The sequence below is a fragment of the Glycine max genome, chromosome 17 (genome assembly GCF_000004515.6).
Source record: "Glycine max cultivar Williams 82 chromosome 17, Glycine_max_v4.0, whole genome shotgun sequence".
In the NCBI taxonomy this organism is placed as follows: Eukaryota; Viridiplantae; Streptophyta; class Magnoliopsida; order Fabales; family Fabaceae; genus Glycine; species Glycine max.
The window spans coordinates 795,061-814,211 of record NC_038253.2 but is presented as its reverse complement, the minus strand read 5'-3'; the positions used below and the strand labels follow the sequence as shown (position 1 = coordinate 814,211).

Here is a 19,151-nt window from a genome sequence, read left to right as displayed (position 1 = left end):
AAAAAGGACAGTTGATTTTCAAATTAGCAGAAGTAAAACAAGGAATCTGTCCATTTCAGTTGGTGTTACAAGTTTACGGGCCTTATTCATTTAGCATTTATGTTTACAAGCTGTATTGAATTAAAGCCGAAGTAAATGTATAAACCATAACAGCCAGAGTTCTACATTGAACAAATGTATGTAAATTATTATTTCTAGAAAACAAACTATTAAACTTTTCAAAAACTCCTACAAAAATCTAGTAGTTAGCTATGGAGAAAAATAAAACAAGAGTAAATTGCGAGAAATATTACTCGTTACTGTGGTCACCCTCGCAGAGTTCCAATACACAAAGCACTGAAGCAGGACCGTTTGGTTTCCTTATCTTATGCAAAACACAATCCACCTTAAAATTTGTCACTCGGGTACTCAAGTCTCCACCTCCTAAATTTGCATCACTACTACGGTACCTAAATGATGAGACTAGTGAACATCGAACTAGACGATCATGCAGCAAAATATTCCCAAAACATAAACATAAGTCGATGATGTTGACACAACACGAGTTTACCAATAAATACACATCGACTAAAGCATAAACTATTCTCTAGTGAAAAACACAACCACTTGACTAATCTCCGTTCTATTATATTTGCAGTAGTTCCCGAAAAAAATGAATTGCCACCATCAAAAAGGCCTCAGTATGTCTTAAGCTTGTGCACCAAACTCCAAGAGTAAAGTGTGATTAATTGCATCAGATCCTCGGCCAGTGAATTGAATTGGACCTACATTTAAGATCATCATCAGGAGCGTTACTCCAGTTCAAACATTAAAAGAAATTCCAACTTATATTTGATTTCTAGCTAACATAAACAACAACACATTTTAAAAACTAAAGAGAGGAGCATGACTTGGGTGCAGACAGAAGAAACAAACAAGTAGTGCAGGAAAACAGTCAATGCGTACCTGGACTAATGTAGCGATTTTTTAGGGCCCACTCATCCCTCAAGGAGGCAAACTTTTTGAAGGGTGCCCCTGAAGATTCAATTAGAAATTTAGTCCATCATTATCAAAGATAATTAGAGCAGATATTATAACAACAATCTTTATAGTATCTTATATAGCAAATCCTTATTTATTAAGAACTGAAAATCTGCATCCATGAACTTGAAGGTTGAGCAACTAAAGCATGTCATGGGGATTAATATGACAAGGTAAACATTATGGACCCGTAAAAGAAAATAATTTCCCATCCCCATCATTTCATTGCTATCCTTCCATGTGGGTGAAAAATATAGTTCTCACTAATTTTGTAAGCAGACAATAGAAGAATATATATATATATATATATATATATATATATATATATATATATATATATATATATATATATACCTTCAAGCTCCACCATTGCCTTCTTGATCACAGGTTTGAATTTACCTAAAAAGAAAATCACAATTCATTAATAGCAGAACATCAGAGAAAGCACATTCAAATAAATGTAACAACATAGAGACAAAATGTCATGTAATGAATAAACATTCAGAAAATAGGTATTGGGGCAAAGCAAAAGCTCCAATAGATCACATACCATGTCTCCTCTCCACGTCCATCAATGAAGTGAGTGCAGTTCCACCAACAGTCCATTCTTCTACAGGAGCACACAAATTACCAACCTGATAAAAATATCATAGCAGATCCAAAAATTGAGTTGATGGCCCCAGTATTACGAAACATTTTCAACCACAGTCAATCATTAAAACCAATCTAGAAGAAATATTTAATTTGATGATTAGAGAAGATAATGAGAAGCATTGGCACAAACCGATGATATTAATCCAGTCTTCCCACTTTGAAGGAGGGCTGCAGCACCATAACCCAATGCATAGCAGTAAGTAGAATCAAAATTCGTTGGCAAGCCACATCTCCCTTCATAGCTGCATATTTTAAAAGATTATTAGTGACTACAAACTGTAAGCAAAGATAATGATGCCATTAGTGGTCAAAATATTTTTTTTAATCCAGGTTAAACTTCAAGGTAAATCCTAAAGCAGGACCATAGGACCTCTTCATATTTTTCTGTCTCATAGCAATTAATATTATCAATCCTAGCAACTCCAAGAACGGTATATCTAAAATAGACGGAGTACCCGAAAAAGTGGGACTGCCCCCTAAATCCGCCTTTATATGAGCCCTGTTGCTTTCTCTTCTCCAACTCAGTTTCAACCATTTGAATAAGCATTTTCTCTGTTTCTATCTTGGCAACCTAAATGGAAATATATACCAACATTGAGGCTTAGTCAAATTGCATTACAGGGCAAGATAAAGTATAGCACTATAATACATTAAGCACCTGAACATTTCCATGCGGATCTCTTTCAAGCATTAATTGTTCTTGCATTGCTTTAGGTAAAAATTCGAAAAGCTTTAATGACTGATCAGTGAGTTTCTTCTTCCATAGCCCTCCCTCATCCACAGTATCATGGGCCAGAATTTCATTGAGTTCTGCAATAAGGTGTTGGACCTGCAAGCAAAAAAGAATATAAAAGTGACCATCATTATTCATTAACATGTTTCCATATTGATTGTACATGAACAGATGCCAAAACATCATATGGGGAGAAAAAAAAACTATTAACGACTAGTGATAGCTACCTCGGGAATGAAATCAATTAGACCTTCAGGGATAAGAATGACCCCATAGTTATAATTATCCTCAGCTCTTTTAGAAATGATATTAACAATGTAGTCAGTGACATCCTTCAGTGTCATCTTCTTGGCAGCAACCTGAAATAAGATATTTACATGTCAAATCAAATTTTTGATAAGAGAGCCCTGACATTTCACTGAATACAAGAAAAATTGAACAAGGTAAACCTCTTCTCCAATAATAGTAATGTTCGGATGAGTTTGCAAAGCACATTCCAGTGTAATGTGTGAAGCTGCACGTCCCATAAGCCGAACAACTGCAGACAAGTGGCTGTATCTTACCCATTGTTCGAAACTCAGTAGAATAACAATGAACAGGTAACACGCACACACACCCAGGGGAGAGAGAGAGAGAGAGAGAGAGCAGCTTCATATTGTATTCATGGACTTGTCAATAAAAACTAACATACCCCAGTGCCCGAAGGCTCCTCGCTTAGCGGAGGTATGGGGGAGGATCATTGTATGCAGCCTTACCCTTACATATGCAAAGAGGTTGCTTTTGGATTCAAACCCATGACCAAACTGGTCATCAAGGCACAACTTTACCACAGTGCCAGGGCTCACACTCAATCATCGTCTTGTCAATGACTCAATAAAATGTCATGAAAGTAAATGAACCTTTCAACAAGAGTAAACCACGTACAATTCAAGAGAATCAGAGGTAGAAAAATCACAAAGCAAGAGATATGTTCACACAATGCAAGGAAGATGCAGGAACAAGGCATTTCTATCTTAAGAGTCAGATGGGTGAAGAAGATATCATATTAACATGTTATTTGAGTAAAAAAGATGTCATAAGCAGCACATATTGACCCTTAGAAAATTAGAGCATATTTTTGTTGTCACGATAATTGAATTTGCAGTTTTAGAACAAAAAAAAATAAATTGAAACAGACTTCAGATTTTCACATCAGAATTAGAACAAGTGATACTGGTAACTAAAGTGCAATGTGTAGAACTTAAAAGATTAAGTGGTCCATTTGTAAGAAATGGGAAGCAAATGAGCAGCAACAACAATCAATATCTGAATGTCCTAAGTGAAGCATTAAAGATTGGTCAGCGCAACTCAGCAAAGCACCCAAATCTATAATTGCTATAGTTCTAAAGAGTTTCCTGCTTTCAGAACTTACAATGGTAATATTTTCCAGTTGATCGAGCATCTATCATAACATTGCCAATCATTTCTGCATATATCTGCATTAAATTCAAATAAAAAGAGAACTGGGTCAGACTATGCAGGCATGCAACATATAATCCAAAAGGGGAAAGCTGAAGAATATGCATTTCAAATCATTATTTAGAGCATTATGGGAATGGGGTTTCAAAATATCATAAGGCTATTTATACTAAAAAACCAAGAAGATGGCACATCATATGATACAAGAAAAAGGAAAAGCAGCATCAATGGAATTGGAACATACGACAAAAACAAATTATGTACAAAATCCAAGGTTAAAGAAATAATATTATAAGAAATATGTTGACTGCATTACTGGAGAAAATGCAATTCACTTGATTCTCTCAAAAGCTCTCTGATTATATACTAGGATATTCCCATTATTAATCACATAATAATAAATGCACAGAGAAGGCTGACTGCATAGCTTCATTCACCTTGCATGCTGTATCAAACCCAAAACTTGTGGGAACTTCTTTGCATTTCAAATCACCATCAATGGTTTTAGGGCACCCAATCACACGAGTTTTCATATTTTTACTCCTGTATAATCCAAATTGAACAAACAATAGTTAAGGAAACAGGAAAAGTTGTATATTTATGAAAGGTAATTTTTTCTCTCATGTATATGCCAAACAAATTATACAACAGAGGGACAGGTAAAAGACCATTGAAGGTAAAATCATAAACTAAGCAAAAACAAATTTTTTTTTCCTAGATAGGGACAAATCCAGAAAAAATAAATCTAACAGGGTTGAAGACCCAAACATGCTTAATTGCATCAACTAAAAGTCAAAATAATGGACCTGAATGCTAAAGCCTACTACATACATGACTTCAGAAAAAATAGAAAATTGGGAGGGGGAGGGGGTCCCTGTTCCTGGATGCAGATCATGCCAAAATTAAAATTCCCTTCAGAGAAACCTGAAATGCTCAGCAAGGAGGCATGCATTTGTGTTCGAGTCATCTCCACCAATAACAACAAGGCCGTCCAAGTCTAGCTTCTGCACTGTTTCTTCAGCTTGTTTAAACTGTACATGCAAAATAAATTACTCCCCATACTTGAAGATGTGTAATAGTACAAGAGTTCATATGATCAATCTTTATAGCAAATCTGCAGAGAAATAGGCCAACCTGCTCTGGAGTTTCAATCTTGTCCCTTCCACTGCGAATCATGTCAAAACCACCCTACCAACAGAAATTACTCCTATTAGGTGTTGCAATCTCATGATTATTATTTCCAGGAAAAAATCGAAACAACAGCAAGATACTTCAACTGAAAACATTTACATGCATGAGCCACCAATAGAAGGCAAGTCATATGCATCAACTTTACAGCATCAGATTGAGAAGTCAAGAAATACAAACAGCATGACAGTGAAAGGAAAATATTTATTCCACACAACCATATTCGAATAAACAAAGGAATATGTGAAGCTCCAAATATACCAGTAATAAATTATCATAAGAACAATGAAAAAAATAAATTGGGTCAAAACTACACTAAAAGAAAAATAAACCTGATTTCTGTAAGGATAAATATAGTCTGAGGTGAGTTCAACTTATTTGCACTTCATGATGCCAGCTGGACCACCCCTGAAACCATACAATGTGCTTCCTTCTGCAAGGTCTTGCAGGTAATCTAAAACCAAAATCAAACGTTCAAATTAAAACATAACACTGATTCAACTCAATTCAATTGAAGATTATCCTTTACCGAAGATTCCAGAAATGACATTGTGACCGCCGGGAGCCTGACCACCGGATAGAACCACGCCAATCTTCAGCTTCTGATTTACAGGCAGCGCGTGGGAATCGCTCGGCACCAAAGCCGCCGACGGTTGCCCGAACAGGTTCGGAAACAGCTTCGCGATCTCCTCTGCAAAAAAAAAAGAGAGAGAAGATATCTGATAGGTAAGGGAAATATCTATTCTACCATTACTCCTAATTCTACAGCTAAAGGGGATAAAGATACTGTTCATTGATGCTCTTTCATTGTGATTACATAGTATATATAGGGAGATACTCACAATCTCCTCTAATAGAATTATAACAAACACATTCTAGAATGTCCCTAAACTATTATACATATTTATCTATTATTGTTAAAAGACAAATAAAGGATAATGGACCTAAGAGTGCACAGCTCTATTGGCACATAATAATATTCATAACAATATCAAAATTACGTAGAACTAATTGTCGACGGAAAATTGAAGTAGTGAATGGGAGGGAGCGAGACCAGGGTTGCCGGCGGCGGAGCTTTGGGGACCGTCGACGATGATGAAAGGGTTTTTGAGAACGGAGGGGAGAGGGAGGGCGTGGTCGATGCGGCTGTTTTGGACCTCGCTGTAGACGGCGGCGAATCGGCCGGTGACGGAAGGAGGAGTGACTCTGGCGCTGGGGAAAGCGCCGTTGATTGCGAAAGACGGCGCCATTGGATTTTGTTTTGTTGGTGACTGGTGAGAGACTGAGTCGGTGTTCAAGTAACTGTGAGTGAAGTGATAAGTGCAAAATACAAATTCAAGCGCTTACCTAACTTCAACTCTAAATAAAAAGAAGAATAAAAATTAGGCTTATCAAACTATCCTATTGTTATGGTTATCGTTTTGGGTAAGAAGATGACTGATGATACGATACGATACGATACGATACGATACTTGAGAGGTAAACGGCATTTGGTTGGTGGTGCTGTTAATAGAAGCATCAGGCAGTTTCTTAACCCTCGGATTTCCTGTAAATATATATAAAAACAAAATAGTAAACTTGTTTTTAGGAAAAAATTATTTTCAATTTTCAATAAAATTAGTTTTAAGAATGAAATTCGTAAAACAAATTTATATTTGTACTGAAAAAAAACTCATTTGTTTTAAAAAATCGTTTATTTCAAAATTAAATTTATAAAAATGTAAAAGAAACGGATTTGATCTTTCTTTCATAGAGGGGTTTGATTTGTTTGTTTCTCAGTGACTTTCGGTTCACTTTCCTTGGTATTTGGTGAAGATAATAACCAAACAAGGCAGGCCTTCAAATTGCACACTGATTAAAGTTTTAAATTGAGGGGGCTTTGGTAAACATTCAACTTTAGGTCAGTTAGTTGCACACGGATAAAAGTTTCCTTCCAGGCTCCAGCGCACGGTAATTATAATTATCATTAAGTTAACGAGAAAATTGTGTTTTTAGTTTTTATATTTTTATTTAAATATGGTTTAAATTCATGTATTTTTAAATAAATGAATCTAGTCCTAAAACTTTAAAAAACATAAGAGTTCATCATTTTTTTTAAATTAGGAAAATAAATGAGTTTGAAGACTAAATTTATCAATGTAAAAATACAAGAATTTCAACTCATTTTACTTAATAAAGTTTGAAGATATTTTTTATAATAATCATTAAAACTTATTGTTTATTTCAAATGAGTTGTTGAAATATTTTTTTTGAGTGACTTGTTTCGATTTACATATTAAGAATTTTTTTTTTTGAAATAAGATTCTTTTAGAGTTAGGATTGTAATTGTTCCATAAAAAACACACACATACACATCGGAATCGGATAGATATCTAGGCTAAGGGTCATCCTTTAACGCATCAAATTTTTTTAAAAGGACAAAATTATTAAGGTCTATGAGAATAAAAGTGAATGTTATCTTAGTCTCTTAGATACAATAAACTGATCTAACAATATCAGCACAAAAGTGCCTTGAAAAAAGTAGTTTGAATAATTCGATTCGTAAAATAAATTTGGGGAGAGAAGATTATATCTTGTGAGTTTTGAGAATAACATAACTCAAAGAAACAATTGATTGTAATAATTAAAAGAACTTGAGAGATTAAATTTGAATAGAAATTATTAGTGTATCAAAATTTCACATTAATCATGACAAATTCTAGTATTAAATCTTTTAAATTATAAAAGAATCAAACTAAAGAAAGATCTTACTAAAACTCTATTCTTTTTGAATAGTTTATTAGATATCATGTCGTGTTAAGAAAAAAATATTGATAGGTGACTAATTCGTTATAACTTATCATGGGAAATACTAGAAATGAATCCACTAACATTAAGTGGGGCAAATTGTTTCTATAAGTATTGAATCCACTAACATTGGTTATTTATGTGTGATTTAAAAAAATACCCTTGCAAAAAATAGGTATTGTTTCTATAAGATAATTTGTTAAAATAATAAATTGATATTAATTTTATTATTTTATTCTTTTAATTTTTAAATTTAATTACCATTTTTATCTTCTAATTTATTTTTTTAAAAATAAGTTCAATTTAATCTCATTTTTCTTCCATCATCTATGAATATTTTTAAGAAATGAGAGCAAATTGAATTTATTTTAAAAAATAAATAACTAATTAGAAATTTTAAAAATAAAGGAACTAAAGTGAATCTAATATATATAAATTAAGAGAACAATTTAAACCTAAAAAAATATATGATCAAAATAATAATGATTCATTTGCTAATTTACAATACATATTTTGATTTTAATGATTTTATTTCAATTTTCAATTAGAATAAGAAATGAATTAAAAGAATTTATCATTTAAGACGTTTATTTACAATTAATTTAATAAAAAATAGAATACACAATCACATGAAAAAAAGATGAATGATTGAATAATTATTTGATTACATATGTAAATATTATTTTATAATATTGACAATGAAATAATCACATAATATTTTCAATAAAAATACATAAAACACAACTAGGTGGGGTCGGCTACATGGATCAACTTCCATCATAATGTTCTATCAAGTACCATACTTCTATCCAAACCATTAATTTCGAGATCCTTTTTGATAACCTCTCTTATAGTCTTTTTGGGTCTTCCTCTGCCTCGAATTGTTTGTCTTCTCTCCATCTGGTCTACTCTCCCCACTACAGAGTCTACCGGTCTTCTCTCTACATGCCCAAACCACCTAAGTCTATTTTCCACCATCTTCTCTACAATAGGCGCTACTCCAACCCTCTCTCTAATAGCTTCGTTTCTAATTTTATCCTGTCGAGTCTTACCACACATCCACCGCAACATCCTCATCTCCGCTACACCTACTTTATTCTCATGTTGGCTCTTGACCGTCCAACATTCTGTTCCTCATAAAACACAATTATAATTTATAAAAATTTAAATATTTTGGATTATTATTTTATGTTTTATAAAATCTTATGATATTTGTATTTTGTAAAAATATTATAAACTGGGAAACACATAAAGAAATGGAAACTACTTATGTTGCTTGCATATGAATCATACGAGTTCATTCATTATTTTCACCTTGTTCCTTATTCTAAAGAAAAGCAAAAACTTAAGAGACAGTCTGTCTTCGTGTTTCGGTATTCTATGTCTTTTTCCTCTCCGGGGTCTTACGCTTTAGCTTTATCTTTAGTGAGTAAAAATCATTATAGCAACATGTGCTTCGTGACATGCATAAAAAACTTGGTTGTACTGATTACTGGCATTTAATTACCCTAATTATGCTGAAAAACGAGGATCATATTTTTCACAAATTGGCTTAGTAATCAATGATAATCACATGCTAATCACCCAGCTCACCTTTTGCTTTATGAACCAGTTTTGCTGCCTCTGTACTGTGTAGCATACAAATTAAAAAGACGAATCTGTTAAAGATATTCTTAATTAGCTGTGTGTATCTTTTATCCGATTTTCTCCATAATTGGCTAACAACCATTACCCTGCGCACATACACTAAAGCAACCGAAATTCCAATTAACAAGAAACGAGATAGAAATGCAAGGAAGTAGGACTTTGTTTGATTCATCTACTAGTCATCCAACATTGAGAAAGAAGGGCATCATTGAAGCATAATACAACGAATTTAGACATCTTTATCACAACTACTTTAGTAGTATTTGGCCATCCATTGCTTTTATAATTTCCTCAATTTCAAAGAGAAACTTGGTCAAGGGGCATATGGTGTGTTAAATTACTAAGCAAGGTGTGCTAGAGTTCAACAACTACGTACAATACATGTTATCAACTGGGATGGCTCTTATTAAAGAGGCTTCATGAGTCATGCCCCTTCCTTATTGGTCAGATTTTTAAAAGCTAGGCCACCTAATATTATCCTAAAAGGGTTGAGATCATGATAAGTCTAGTTAAACATAATGAACTTTGGCTCAATTAACTATAGCCATGTCCCCCATCTGCCCTTCAAGCTAACACCTAATCCAGTTTTGAATGTTCTTAAAACAGAACATAATGATTAATTCACTGCTGTGCCCCCACTTGTCAATTGTGCATAAGTGATTATTCTTGCACAAATTCCCCCTTCAAAGCATAGTGTTTGTGTCCAAGAATGAACAACTCAAAGCAACAGAAGCAGCTCCAACAAAGAGGATGCAAGACCTTCTGTTGCAGTTGCAGGTTCAGTGTTTCTTCCACTGAGGAAGCAGAAAGCTCATCAGCCTCCGATAGGTTCCCTTCTGTTTCAAGCCTTGCACATGCCATGGTGCAAGAGAGGCTTGACCAAATGATTAGAGCTAGGCATGTAGAGAGAAGAAGGCAGCACGACAGAGAAGGGACCAAGTTTGTTGTAATGGTAGCAATGGAGAAGAGCTCTTATGATCCAAGAGAGGATTTTAGGGAGTCCATGATGGAGATGATTACTGCCAAGCACCTTCAAGACGCCAAAGATCTTCGTAGTCTATTGAACTATTATATCTCCATGAACTCTGATGAGTACCATAGTCTTATCCTTGAGGTTTTTCATGAGGTTTGTACTAGTTTGTTCTTATCATGTAAATGCTATTGCTAACAAATGTCACATTGCCAATGAATTCATGAACGAAGCAAGCTGGGGAACAGTTTAATTTTGCTTTGACGTACTATATATGCATTATGAGGGAGCTTGCTATTTCACAGATAAAACAAGAGAATGTGGTCGTTAATTTAATGAACAAAAAAACTTGGAATAAGTTGGATGTTCAACTGTCATTGATTAGTAGAGGTCTTGGCTCTTTACAAATCCATCTTTTATGAACGGATAAATTAAGAAAGACGTTTTAAGTGTAAGTCATTGAACTGTATTAATTAGTTATGATAAAATAATAATGAAACTCTTCATTTAGAGATATCTCTTGTTAGATTTACAACTGCACCAGGGCAGTTATTTACTTATTTTTGTAACCACTAACCCCAAGAATCATTGCCCCACAGTTTCCTTTTGCTATGAGCATTTGGTAAAAGAAAGTACTGCTTATAGTTTTTTGCTCAAATACATAGTCGACTCTATTTTCTCCAACGCTTGTTTGCAAAACATCTCATTCGAATGGCCTCTAAATAAATAACTCTAATAATGTAGAAATAATAACTTTTTGAAATATATTTTTCACTTTGTAAGTTTTCTTCCGAAAAAAGATTTCCACATAAGGAAAAGAAAACATTCGCTAAAGTACTACAACAGTTAATTAGCGAAGAATACAAAACCTAAACCAAAATAATAAAATAGGATATAATGTGAATGGTATTCTTTTTTGGGTACAATATGAATGATGTATTGCTTGGTAAATGGTAAGGACGTGTCTTGTAAATAAAGTAGTACGTCTTAACTCTTAATAAGTTCAGTGGTTAGCTGCTTTGTCCGTAGCAATCTGAAAATTACTTATACTAACACATATGAAGCAAGAATAGGCCCAAGTTTTTCACCATGCCAATATAAAAGAGAAACAAAATTCATAATAACGTACATGACAGCGTTACTGTGATTCATTTTTGTTAGGCAGAAGTGACATGGTTTGTTGTGTTTTAAAACATCACAATGGGAGTTGTTTAATGAATTGTTTATCGAAAAAAATATTATTTTAATACGTTAAATATGACTTTTAGTTGTTTAAAATTGGATAAATTTATTAATTTAATTTTTTTATGATTAGAAAAAAATAAGAGTTATTTATATAAGTAATTGTTGCTTATGAGTTGTTTAATTTTGTATTAAATATAGGAAATAGAAAAGAAACATTTGTGAGTTAAGTAAATTATTAATAAAAACTACCATTGAAGAGAAAATTAATTGAAGATCACATAAATTAAGTTTTTCATATAAAGATAATTGGAGATAATATTAAGTAACTTGTTAATAAAAATTACCATTGAAGACATAGGTTTTTTTATATTTGTGAGTTAAATAACTTGTTGCTTTATCACTTGCCCAAAACAGGCAAAAAATTATCCAGAAATTGCTTGATCACATGAAAATGAGAAAGTGATGCCATTACAACATTTAAGTGTCAAATGGGAGGGACCATTCTTAATCTTAACAAGGTCGATGGGGTGTTAAATAAGTACACCCAACATTATCAATACGCAAGACAAACACAAGGGAGAGTAAGAGAGACATCTTGCATATGTCATGAGCTGGAGGAAAGGGATTTAGGAAGGCCTTGTACGTTGGTACGTTTACGGATGGATGTGTTCTGCAAATTAAGTTATTAAGGAAGAAAGGTAGTGTCTTCCGTGCTCTTAATAAATGTGATAAGTAACAGGATGAGAAAAAAAGAAAAATAAATAAAAGAGAAAGTAAATTTATATTTATAAATAGGAACGAATCTATTTGTTGTAAATAAGGGGTAATTTTCCCCCATAAACTTTTAATATTTTCTTAATATAATATATACATGTAATTATAAATTGTTTCTCATAATTTGAAATATAATATAAAAAGTTAATTTATAATATGAGTATTGTTCCACTATGAATATTGTTCCCACGACGTAAAATCTTTCTATCCGTCATTGTTTATAAAACATTCATTTTGTCATTCTTTGTAAGAAATTAAAAACTCCCTGCATAAACTCTATTCCCTGAATATTTGACAAATGAGTTTAGAATACCAATCAATAAGTATAGTGTTTGTGCCAAGCGGATAGGACTTGATCTTATGCAAGATCTTTCTCCCATATCCAATTCCTTAGACCCTTATTAAATGGGGCATAAAAGAAGATGGAAGGACCAATTTAAGGGAACTACCTCTAATTTATAAGATGCTTGCTATGTGTTGGAGAAGGGATCTTGCGCGTTGCACCTTTATATTAAGTACCGCTTTAAAATTTGCGGTGGAGTACAGGAAAATGTTCTCTTCATTTTCTATTTTTTTATTTCAGCCAGAGTATTTGTAATTTCTTTCTTTTCTTTCTTATTATGTGATATATAGTTGCATTTGTATTGGTTTTCAATTTTTATAATTTCAATTGTTATGAAGTGCAACTATGTTTGGCGGAGTGTGGCATTTATATGTGTAGCATATTCCCTGCACTCAGTGACCCGTGAAAAGCTCTTGCATTAATATAATCAAATAAGGGTCCCATCATCAAGTGTTAGTTGATCATCCTAAGTTGGAAGTATCGAAGCCTGGGTAACCAGCACTTCCAGTGTTGAGAGACATGGTTAGGGTCTATAAACTTGATGTTCTGTTTTTGTCTGAAGCATTGGTTCAAGCTAGCAGAATAGAGGAAATTCGGGTTGGTTCAGGCTATCAGAGGGCTTTTACAGTGGACGGGGGAAGGTCGAGGTGGAGGATTGGCGATGATGAGGTGGGTGGTGAGGTGATTAGCTGCTCTAAGAATTTTATCAATCTGAGGGTGAGAAATGTCCGCAAAGGAGATTAGGTTTTAACAGGTTTCTATGGTGTCCCAAATAGAATGAGCTCTAGGGTCGTAAGTTAAAATCAAGATTTAGGGAGGATATCAATAGCTGCAAGAAAGATCTGGAAGCTCTTATTCACTTGTCAGAACAGGTATCAATAACAAAGTTCAACAAAAAAAAGGGAGGAGCTCACAAATCTTTTGGTCAATGAAGAGTCTTTTTGGAAGCAAAGATTGAAGGTATTTTGGCTAAGAGATGGTGATAAAAATACAAAGTTTTTTCATGCTTCAATCACTGGGAGGAGAAAAAGGAACAAGTTGGTTTCCACAGTTAAAGAAGATGGGGTTGTTGTTCAAACTCAAGAAGAGATTACAGAGGTAGCTGAGGACTATTTCAAGAATTTGTTCAAGAGTAAACATTATAATCCTATCCATGTTGTTGACATGGTCTAGAATTGCATTTCTGATGATGATAATTGTATGCTTATTGCTCCTTTCTCTAAGGATGAATTCAAGGTGGCTTTGTTTCAGATGCACCCCGATAAGTCCTCAAGACCTGATGGATTAAACACCGCATTTTATCAAAGGTTTTGGAGCTTATTTGGGGATGAAGTTTCAGCAAAATGTGTGAAATGGCTGGATGAAGGCTCATTCCTTCAAAAGATCAATGATACTAATATAGTTTTGGTGCCTAAGTGTGATCAACCAACAAGCATGAAAGATCTAAGACTGAAATCTTTATGCAACGTGATTTATAAGATTTTGTCCAAAGCTTTATTAAACCGGTTGAAGAAGGTAATTGGTCGTTGTATATCTGAACAACAATATGCTTTCATCCAAGGCAAATCTATGCTAGACAATGCATTGATTGCAAATGAAGTTATACACCATATGAAGTGTAAGGTTCGAGGGAAACAAGGAGAAATTGCTTTGAAAAAGGAAATTATTAAGGCATATGATCGAGTTCAATGGTACTTTTTAAAAGATATGATGAAGAAGATGGGTTTCCACAACATGGATAATGATGTGTGTTAGTTCTGTGAATTATTCTATTATTGTCAATCATGACTTGGTGGGTCTGGTGGTGCTGGAGAGAGAGTTGAGGTAGGGAGATCTTCTCTCGCCTTATCTCTATATCATATTTGTTGAAGATTTTCCTCTCTAGTTAAAAATGATGAGAGAAAAAAAGATGTGCATGGGATCAAGATCTGTAAGAGATCACCAATTGTTTCACATTTATTGTTTGCAAACCATTGTTATTTGTTCTTCCGGACTTCAACAACTGAATGTAGTAAACTAAAGAGTATTCTTAATATCTATCAAGAGGCATCAGGTCAAGTTTTGAATTTCCAAAATGTGTGAGGCTTTTTTTAGCAGGAATGTGGACCAAGCCTCCAAGGAGGATATTTTACAGATGCTAGGTGTAGGAGAAGGTCAAATGACTGGTCATTACTTGGGGTTACCAGCAGTCATTGGTAGAAATAAGAGGTCTGCTTTCAGGTATGTCAGAGATCAAATGTGGCGCAAGCTTAATTCTTAGAGGGGGAAGGCCCTTTCAGGGGCGGGGCATGAGGTGTTTTTAAAAGTTGTAGCTAAAACAGTTCCAAATTATTGTATGAGCATTTATCATTTTCCAAAATCTTTAGCTAATGAACTTCATAAGATGATGAGCTCCTTTTGTTGGGGTGCCAAAAGGAGTGGTCATAGAGGGATTCACTGGATGGATTGGCACAAGCTGGGCAGTTCACAAGGAACATGGCGGAATAGGTTTTAAAGACATATATGGATTTAACCTCGCTTTACAAGGGAAACAAGGGTGGAATCTATTGAAAAACCCAACTGCTTTGGTTTCAAAGATTTTCAAAGCTAGATATTATCCTAAAGCGGATTTCTTGGTGGCCATTGGGCATAAATAATCCTTCATACTCTTGGAGAAGCATATGCAATTCTTGGGTTCTATTAAGGGAAGACTATAGATGGAAAGTTGGAAATGGGTCATCAATCAAAGTGTGAAATTTGTAACACCTGGACGAATCACACCAGAAAGAGATTTTATAGTTAAGTATGTTTGGTTTAAAGAAATTAATTGGTACTATCAATACCAACAAGATGCATATATTTTTCGCTAACCCATCACTTAAGAACTTCATAGTTAAGCGTGTTTAACTTTGAGTAACAAAGAAATGCGTGATCTTTTAGGAAGTTTCCCGAAAAATGTGTTTGTGAGGACAAAACACATTGAAAAGTCTTATGTTGATTTGTGAGATCAGTAATTGATCGTGGAAGTAAACATGACTGATTTTCGAGGTCTCGAAAAGGGTTGTCTACAGAAGATTCTGATGGAGGGTTCTAACCAATAAGGATGTTGTGAAGTATCGTAGTATAAAAGTCGTCAAGAAGTAAAAAATCAGAGATGCTACAAATGGTATCAGAACAAGCTCTTTCCTAGTACAGTGTGGTTCGAGGATGAATCATTGGAAGTTGGTGAACATGTAACATCCCAACAAATCACAAGTTGAATAATAAATAGTTCAACCATCAACGGTATAAATGGACAACAATTAAACTTAAAGTGAAATAATAATTGTTTCCAAGTTGAATAATACTTGAATAATAATCATTCAACAGAAAAAAATAATATAATATTTACTTTCAAGTTCCAAGGAGTGAACTAAAAAAAAGTTGTAAAACAACATTCAACATTCATGATACTTGCTTTTAATCATGTAGACTTAAAAAGTAGATATCCTCCAACAACAAAACACTAATTGCAACAATAATTTTTAAGAATATTTACAATATAATTTGATTTGATTTGATTTTCGTGTTAAGCAATTTGAAAAATACAAAATTCAAATCAATAATTGTCAATTTTTCTACTATTTTAATTTTTTGAGTCGGTTTGATTCAATTTTGAACACCGCTAAATAGAAATAAGCATAAAATTATCATATGTAGAATCCATTGTCTTATTAAATCTCGATTTTTGTTTTTTAATGTCAAATGATTTGGGCTGAATGTCATATAAATATTGGTGCTACTTGTTGCTTGTTGATAAAGACGTGCGTGCGGGGTTTTGTTTTTCAAAGCATAATTTTAGTTTGTCTCCCACCACCTGGTGACGTTGCATTGCTTAAGACTGGATATGAATAAAGAGTTCTAATTATAATCCTGTGTGAACTAATGTTTGATAATGTTTTTTGGATATACTACTTATGTTGGAGTCAAGATGAAAACAATTATATAGAGAATGCGTTAATTTGGATTTAATAAAACATAGTATAAAATGATTAGAGGTTTTGCACTATTTAATTTTTAAAATAAAAATTAAAAAAACTACATGCCCTGATTCACTACTTTGGTATTACTGTATTATTGAAGAAGAAATTTTAAATTTCTTGACACGTCGATGTTTTCTATTGAAAAAAGTGATATGATTGTCATGAAAGTCAGATAACTAGTATTATAATCCCCATGATTAGTGCCTCGTAGCAGATAGGACGTTCTGAATTTGGACTTTTTTAGTTTATGAATACAAACTATTTCAGGATGTTTATCTATTCATGCATGCATTTAATAAAATAAACAGTTGATTAAACTGTTATTAAAAATAAGATAATTGCACACGGCAAAGAGCCACGTGGAAAATCCTTGGTTCGTTTGTCAGCTTCAATGGCCACTGGCTTTTGACTTTATCGCTAAGGCCAGCAGCCAGCAGAAGAAGCAACAAAGAAAAATGTTACCAATAATATGTTTTTATTAATTGAAATTTATAACAAAAATGATGTGATTTTATTATTTTTGACTAGTTCCAGTACTTACTGAATCCTACTCATAATTTATAATAAAATTTAGTGAGTAAAAAAAGACATGAAAAATTGACAAAAAAGAATCTAAATTTTGCAGCGTAATATTTAAAAAAGAATAATTAGTAAAAGGAGCCGAAACAAGTGAGAGAAAAAAGTAATGTTATTATGCAAACGCATTGGGCTTGGCGTTGTGTTTGTTTTGTTTTCTTGCACCGCATTCAATATCTCTCTTTCTTCTATTTTGTCCTGATCAGCTTTGTTCAGTTTCTTTCTTTCTTTTCCCAAACACACTTAGTTTCGAATTCCTGTATTTTCAACAACGGAGCGTCCAACCCATCCGTTTTCCGTTGGCGTCATTGAAGCACATCACGGGATCTCTCTCTCTCTCTCTCTCTCTCTCTCTCTCTGTGTGGTCGACATGAGTCAACTCGGTCTCATATTGCAGGAATCGCTCCGCACCGAGAGAGAAGCAAGAACCATTCTGGGTTTGTTAACGGAGCAAATGGACAGCGTCGGTAGAGGCCAACGGAGGAGACGGACCCTCAAAGAACGCCTCAGATTCACCGGAATCGGCTGTTGTGGAGCCACGTGGGTTTTCCGTCCAATTGTCAGGGACGAAGGAGGAGGGGCACAAGCACAACAACAGCCGCAGGAAACAAATGCGGGTCAAGATCCGAATCATACTGGGCCCGAACATGTGGGTCCGAGTCAGTCGAGTTCGGGAATGAATCTTGCGGCGGCGCTGGCGGCGGAGCGTCAGTTCCGTGAGGGTGAGGGGACGCCTTTGAGGGTGTCGTTGATGCGGCTGTTGGAGGAAACAGAGGGTGGGGATGCGGCGGTGGAAGCAGTGGGGAATGATTGGGTGTGCTGCGTGTGCATGGGAAGGAAGAAAGGCGCGGCATTCATCCCGTGTGGGCACACATTCTGTAGGGTGTGTTCGAGGGAGCTGTGGTTGAACAGAGGTACTTGTCCCCTTTGCAACCGTTCCATACTCGAGATTCTCGACATCTTCTGAAATCATCACCCTTTTTCTTGGATCCTTCTCGCCCACACATTCATACAAGCCCAACTAAAATAATAATTGGTGTATTTTATTTCTCTAGTACTAGCTTTGTAGCTATCTTTGCTTCACTCATATGATATGGGTGTGTATCTGTGTATACACCTGCAAGCAAAGCCATGTCTCGGATCTTTTAATTTTGTTTGAAATTCATATATGCTAATGTTGGGATAAATTTGGCGCTTCAATGATCACATTTCTAGCAAGGGGGACCATTTTCATTGGCTTTTATTTTTTTTATGCTCAAGCTCAATTAATTACAATTGATTTGTCACGCACATGAGGTGATGTTTTTCTTATGCATGCCACACATTTGTGATTTGTGGCACAGTCACATTGACACGTGCATTCTGCAGTCGGTTAGTAGCCAACCCTCTTTGTTGGCACAAATGTACCCAACATTCTACAATACACACACACACGACAACATTTACCTTGTGTTACACTTGCGGGCAGATAGATATAGGAGTGGATCCAAAAATATAAACGAAATCCCAAGTATAGCATTCAAAAATTAAAAATCAATTGAGTGTATCAGTGAAAAGTTCCACAATATCCTCTCACCATTTAGACAGCATAAATATTCAATTTATATTGCACCGAGATTCTGCTTTTAACTTGCTGGTGGGCTGGGCCGGGTGGTGTTAAAGAAATGAATTTTTGAGCTGTCTATTTTGTAGAAAAAATATATTAAACAGAGAATGCCAACAAGTTAAATAGATACGATGAGAATTCGAAAAACATAAAAGAAGAAATATATGTGTCAAAAATTAAAGTTTGAATATTTAAAATTATCTTAAGAA

The 19,151-nt window shown here is 34.4% G+C and overlaps 2 protein-coding genes and 1 pseudogene across 3 annotated transcripts; 2 read left to right on the top strand and 1 right to left on the bottom strand.

The window, feature by feature from the left end:
* Positions 1-277: 277 nt before the first annotated feature.
* Positions 278-6,558, bottom strand: LOC100804816 (pyrophosphate--fructose 6-phosphate 1-phosphotransferase subunit beta-like; annotated as a pseudogene). The gene is made up of 16 exons (XR_418954.4): positions 6,108-6,558; positions 5,583-5,744; positions 5,386-5,507; positions 5,000-5,053; positions 4,790-4,896; positions 4,303-4,408; positions 3,819-3,882; positions 2,857-2,945; positions 2,635-2,766; positions 2,333-2,503; positions 2,130-2,245; positions 1,805-1,916; positions 1,571-1,655; positions 1,375-1,419; positions 946-1,014; positions 278-764 (listed from the first exon to the last, which is right to left on the bottom strand). The product of XR_418954.4 is annotated as a pyrophosphate--fructose 6-phosphate 1-phosphotransferase subunit beta-like (transcript).
* Positions 6,559-10,010: 3,452 nt separating this feature from the next.
* Positions 10,011-10,715, top strand: LOC112999988 (probable transcription repressor OFP9). Its single transcript, XM_026126568.2, has one exon. It carries the CDS (start codon positions 10,197-10,199, stop codon positions 10,653-10,655), a length of 459 nt encoding a protein of 152 aa, XP_025982353.1. The 5' UTR covers positions 10,011-10,196; the 3' UTR covers positions 10,656-10,715.
* A 6,671-nt stretch (positions 10,716-17,386) lies between these two features.
* LOC100792613 (uncharacterized) lies at positions 17,387-18,536 on the top strand. The gene has a single exon (XM_003549590.5). The coding sequence runs from the start codon at positions 17,707-17,709 to the stop codon at positions 18,301-18,303; it is 597 nt and encodes a 198-aa protein (XP_003549638.1). The 5' UTR covers positions 17,387-17,706; the 3' UTR covers positions 18,304-18,536.
* The last annotated feature ends 615 nt before the right edge of the window (positions 18,537-19,151 follow it).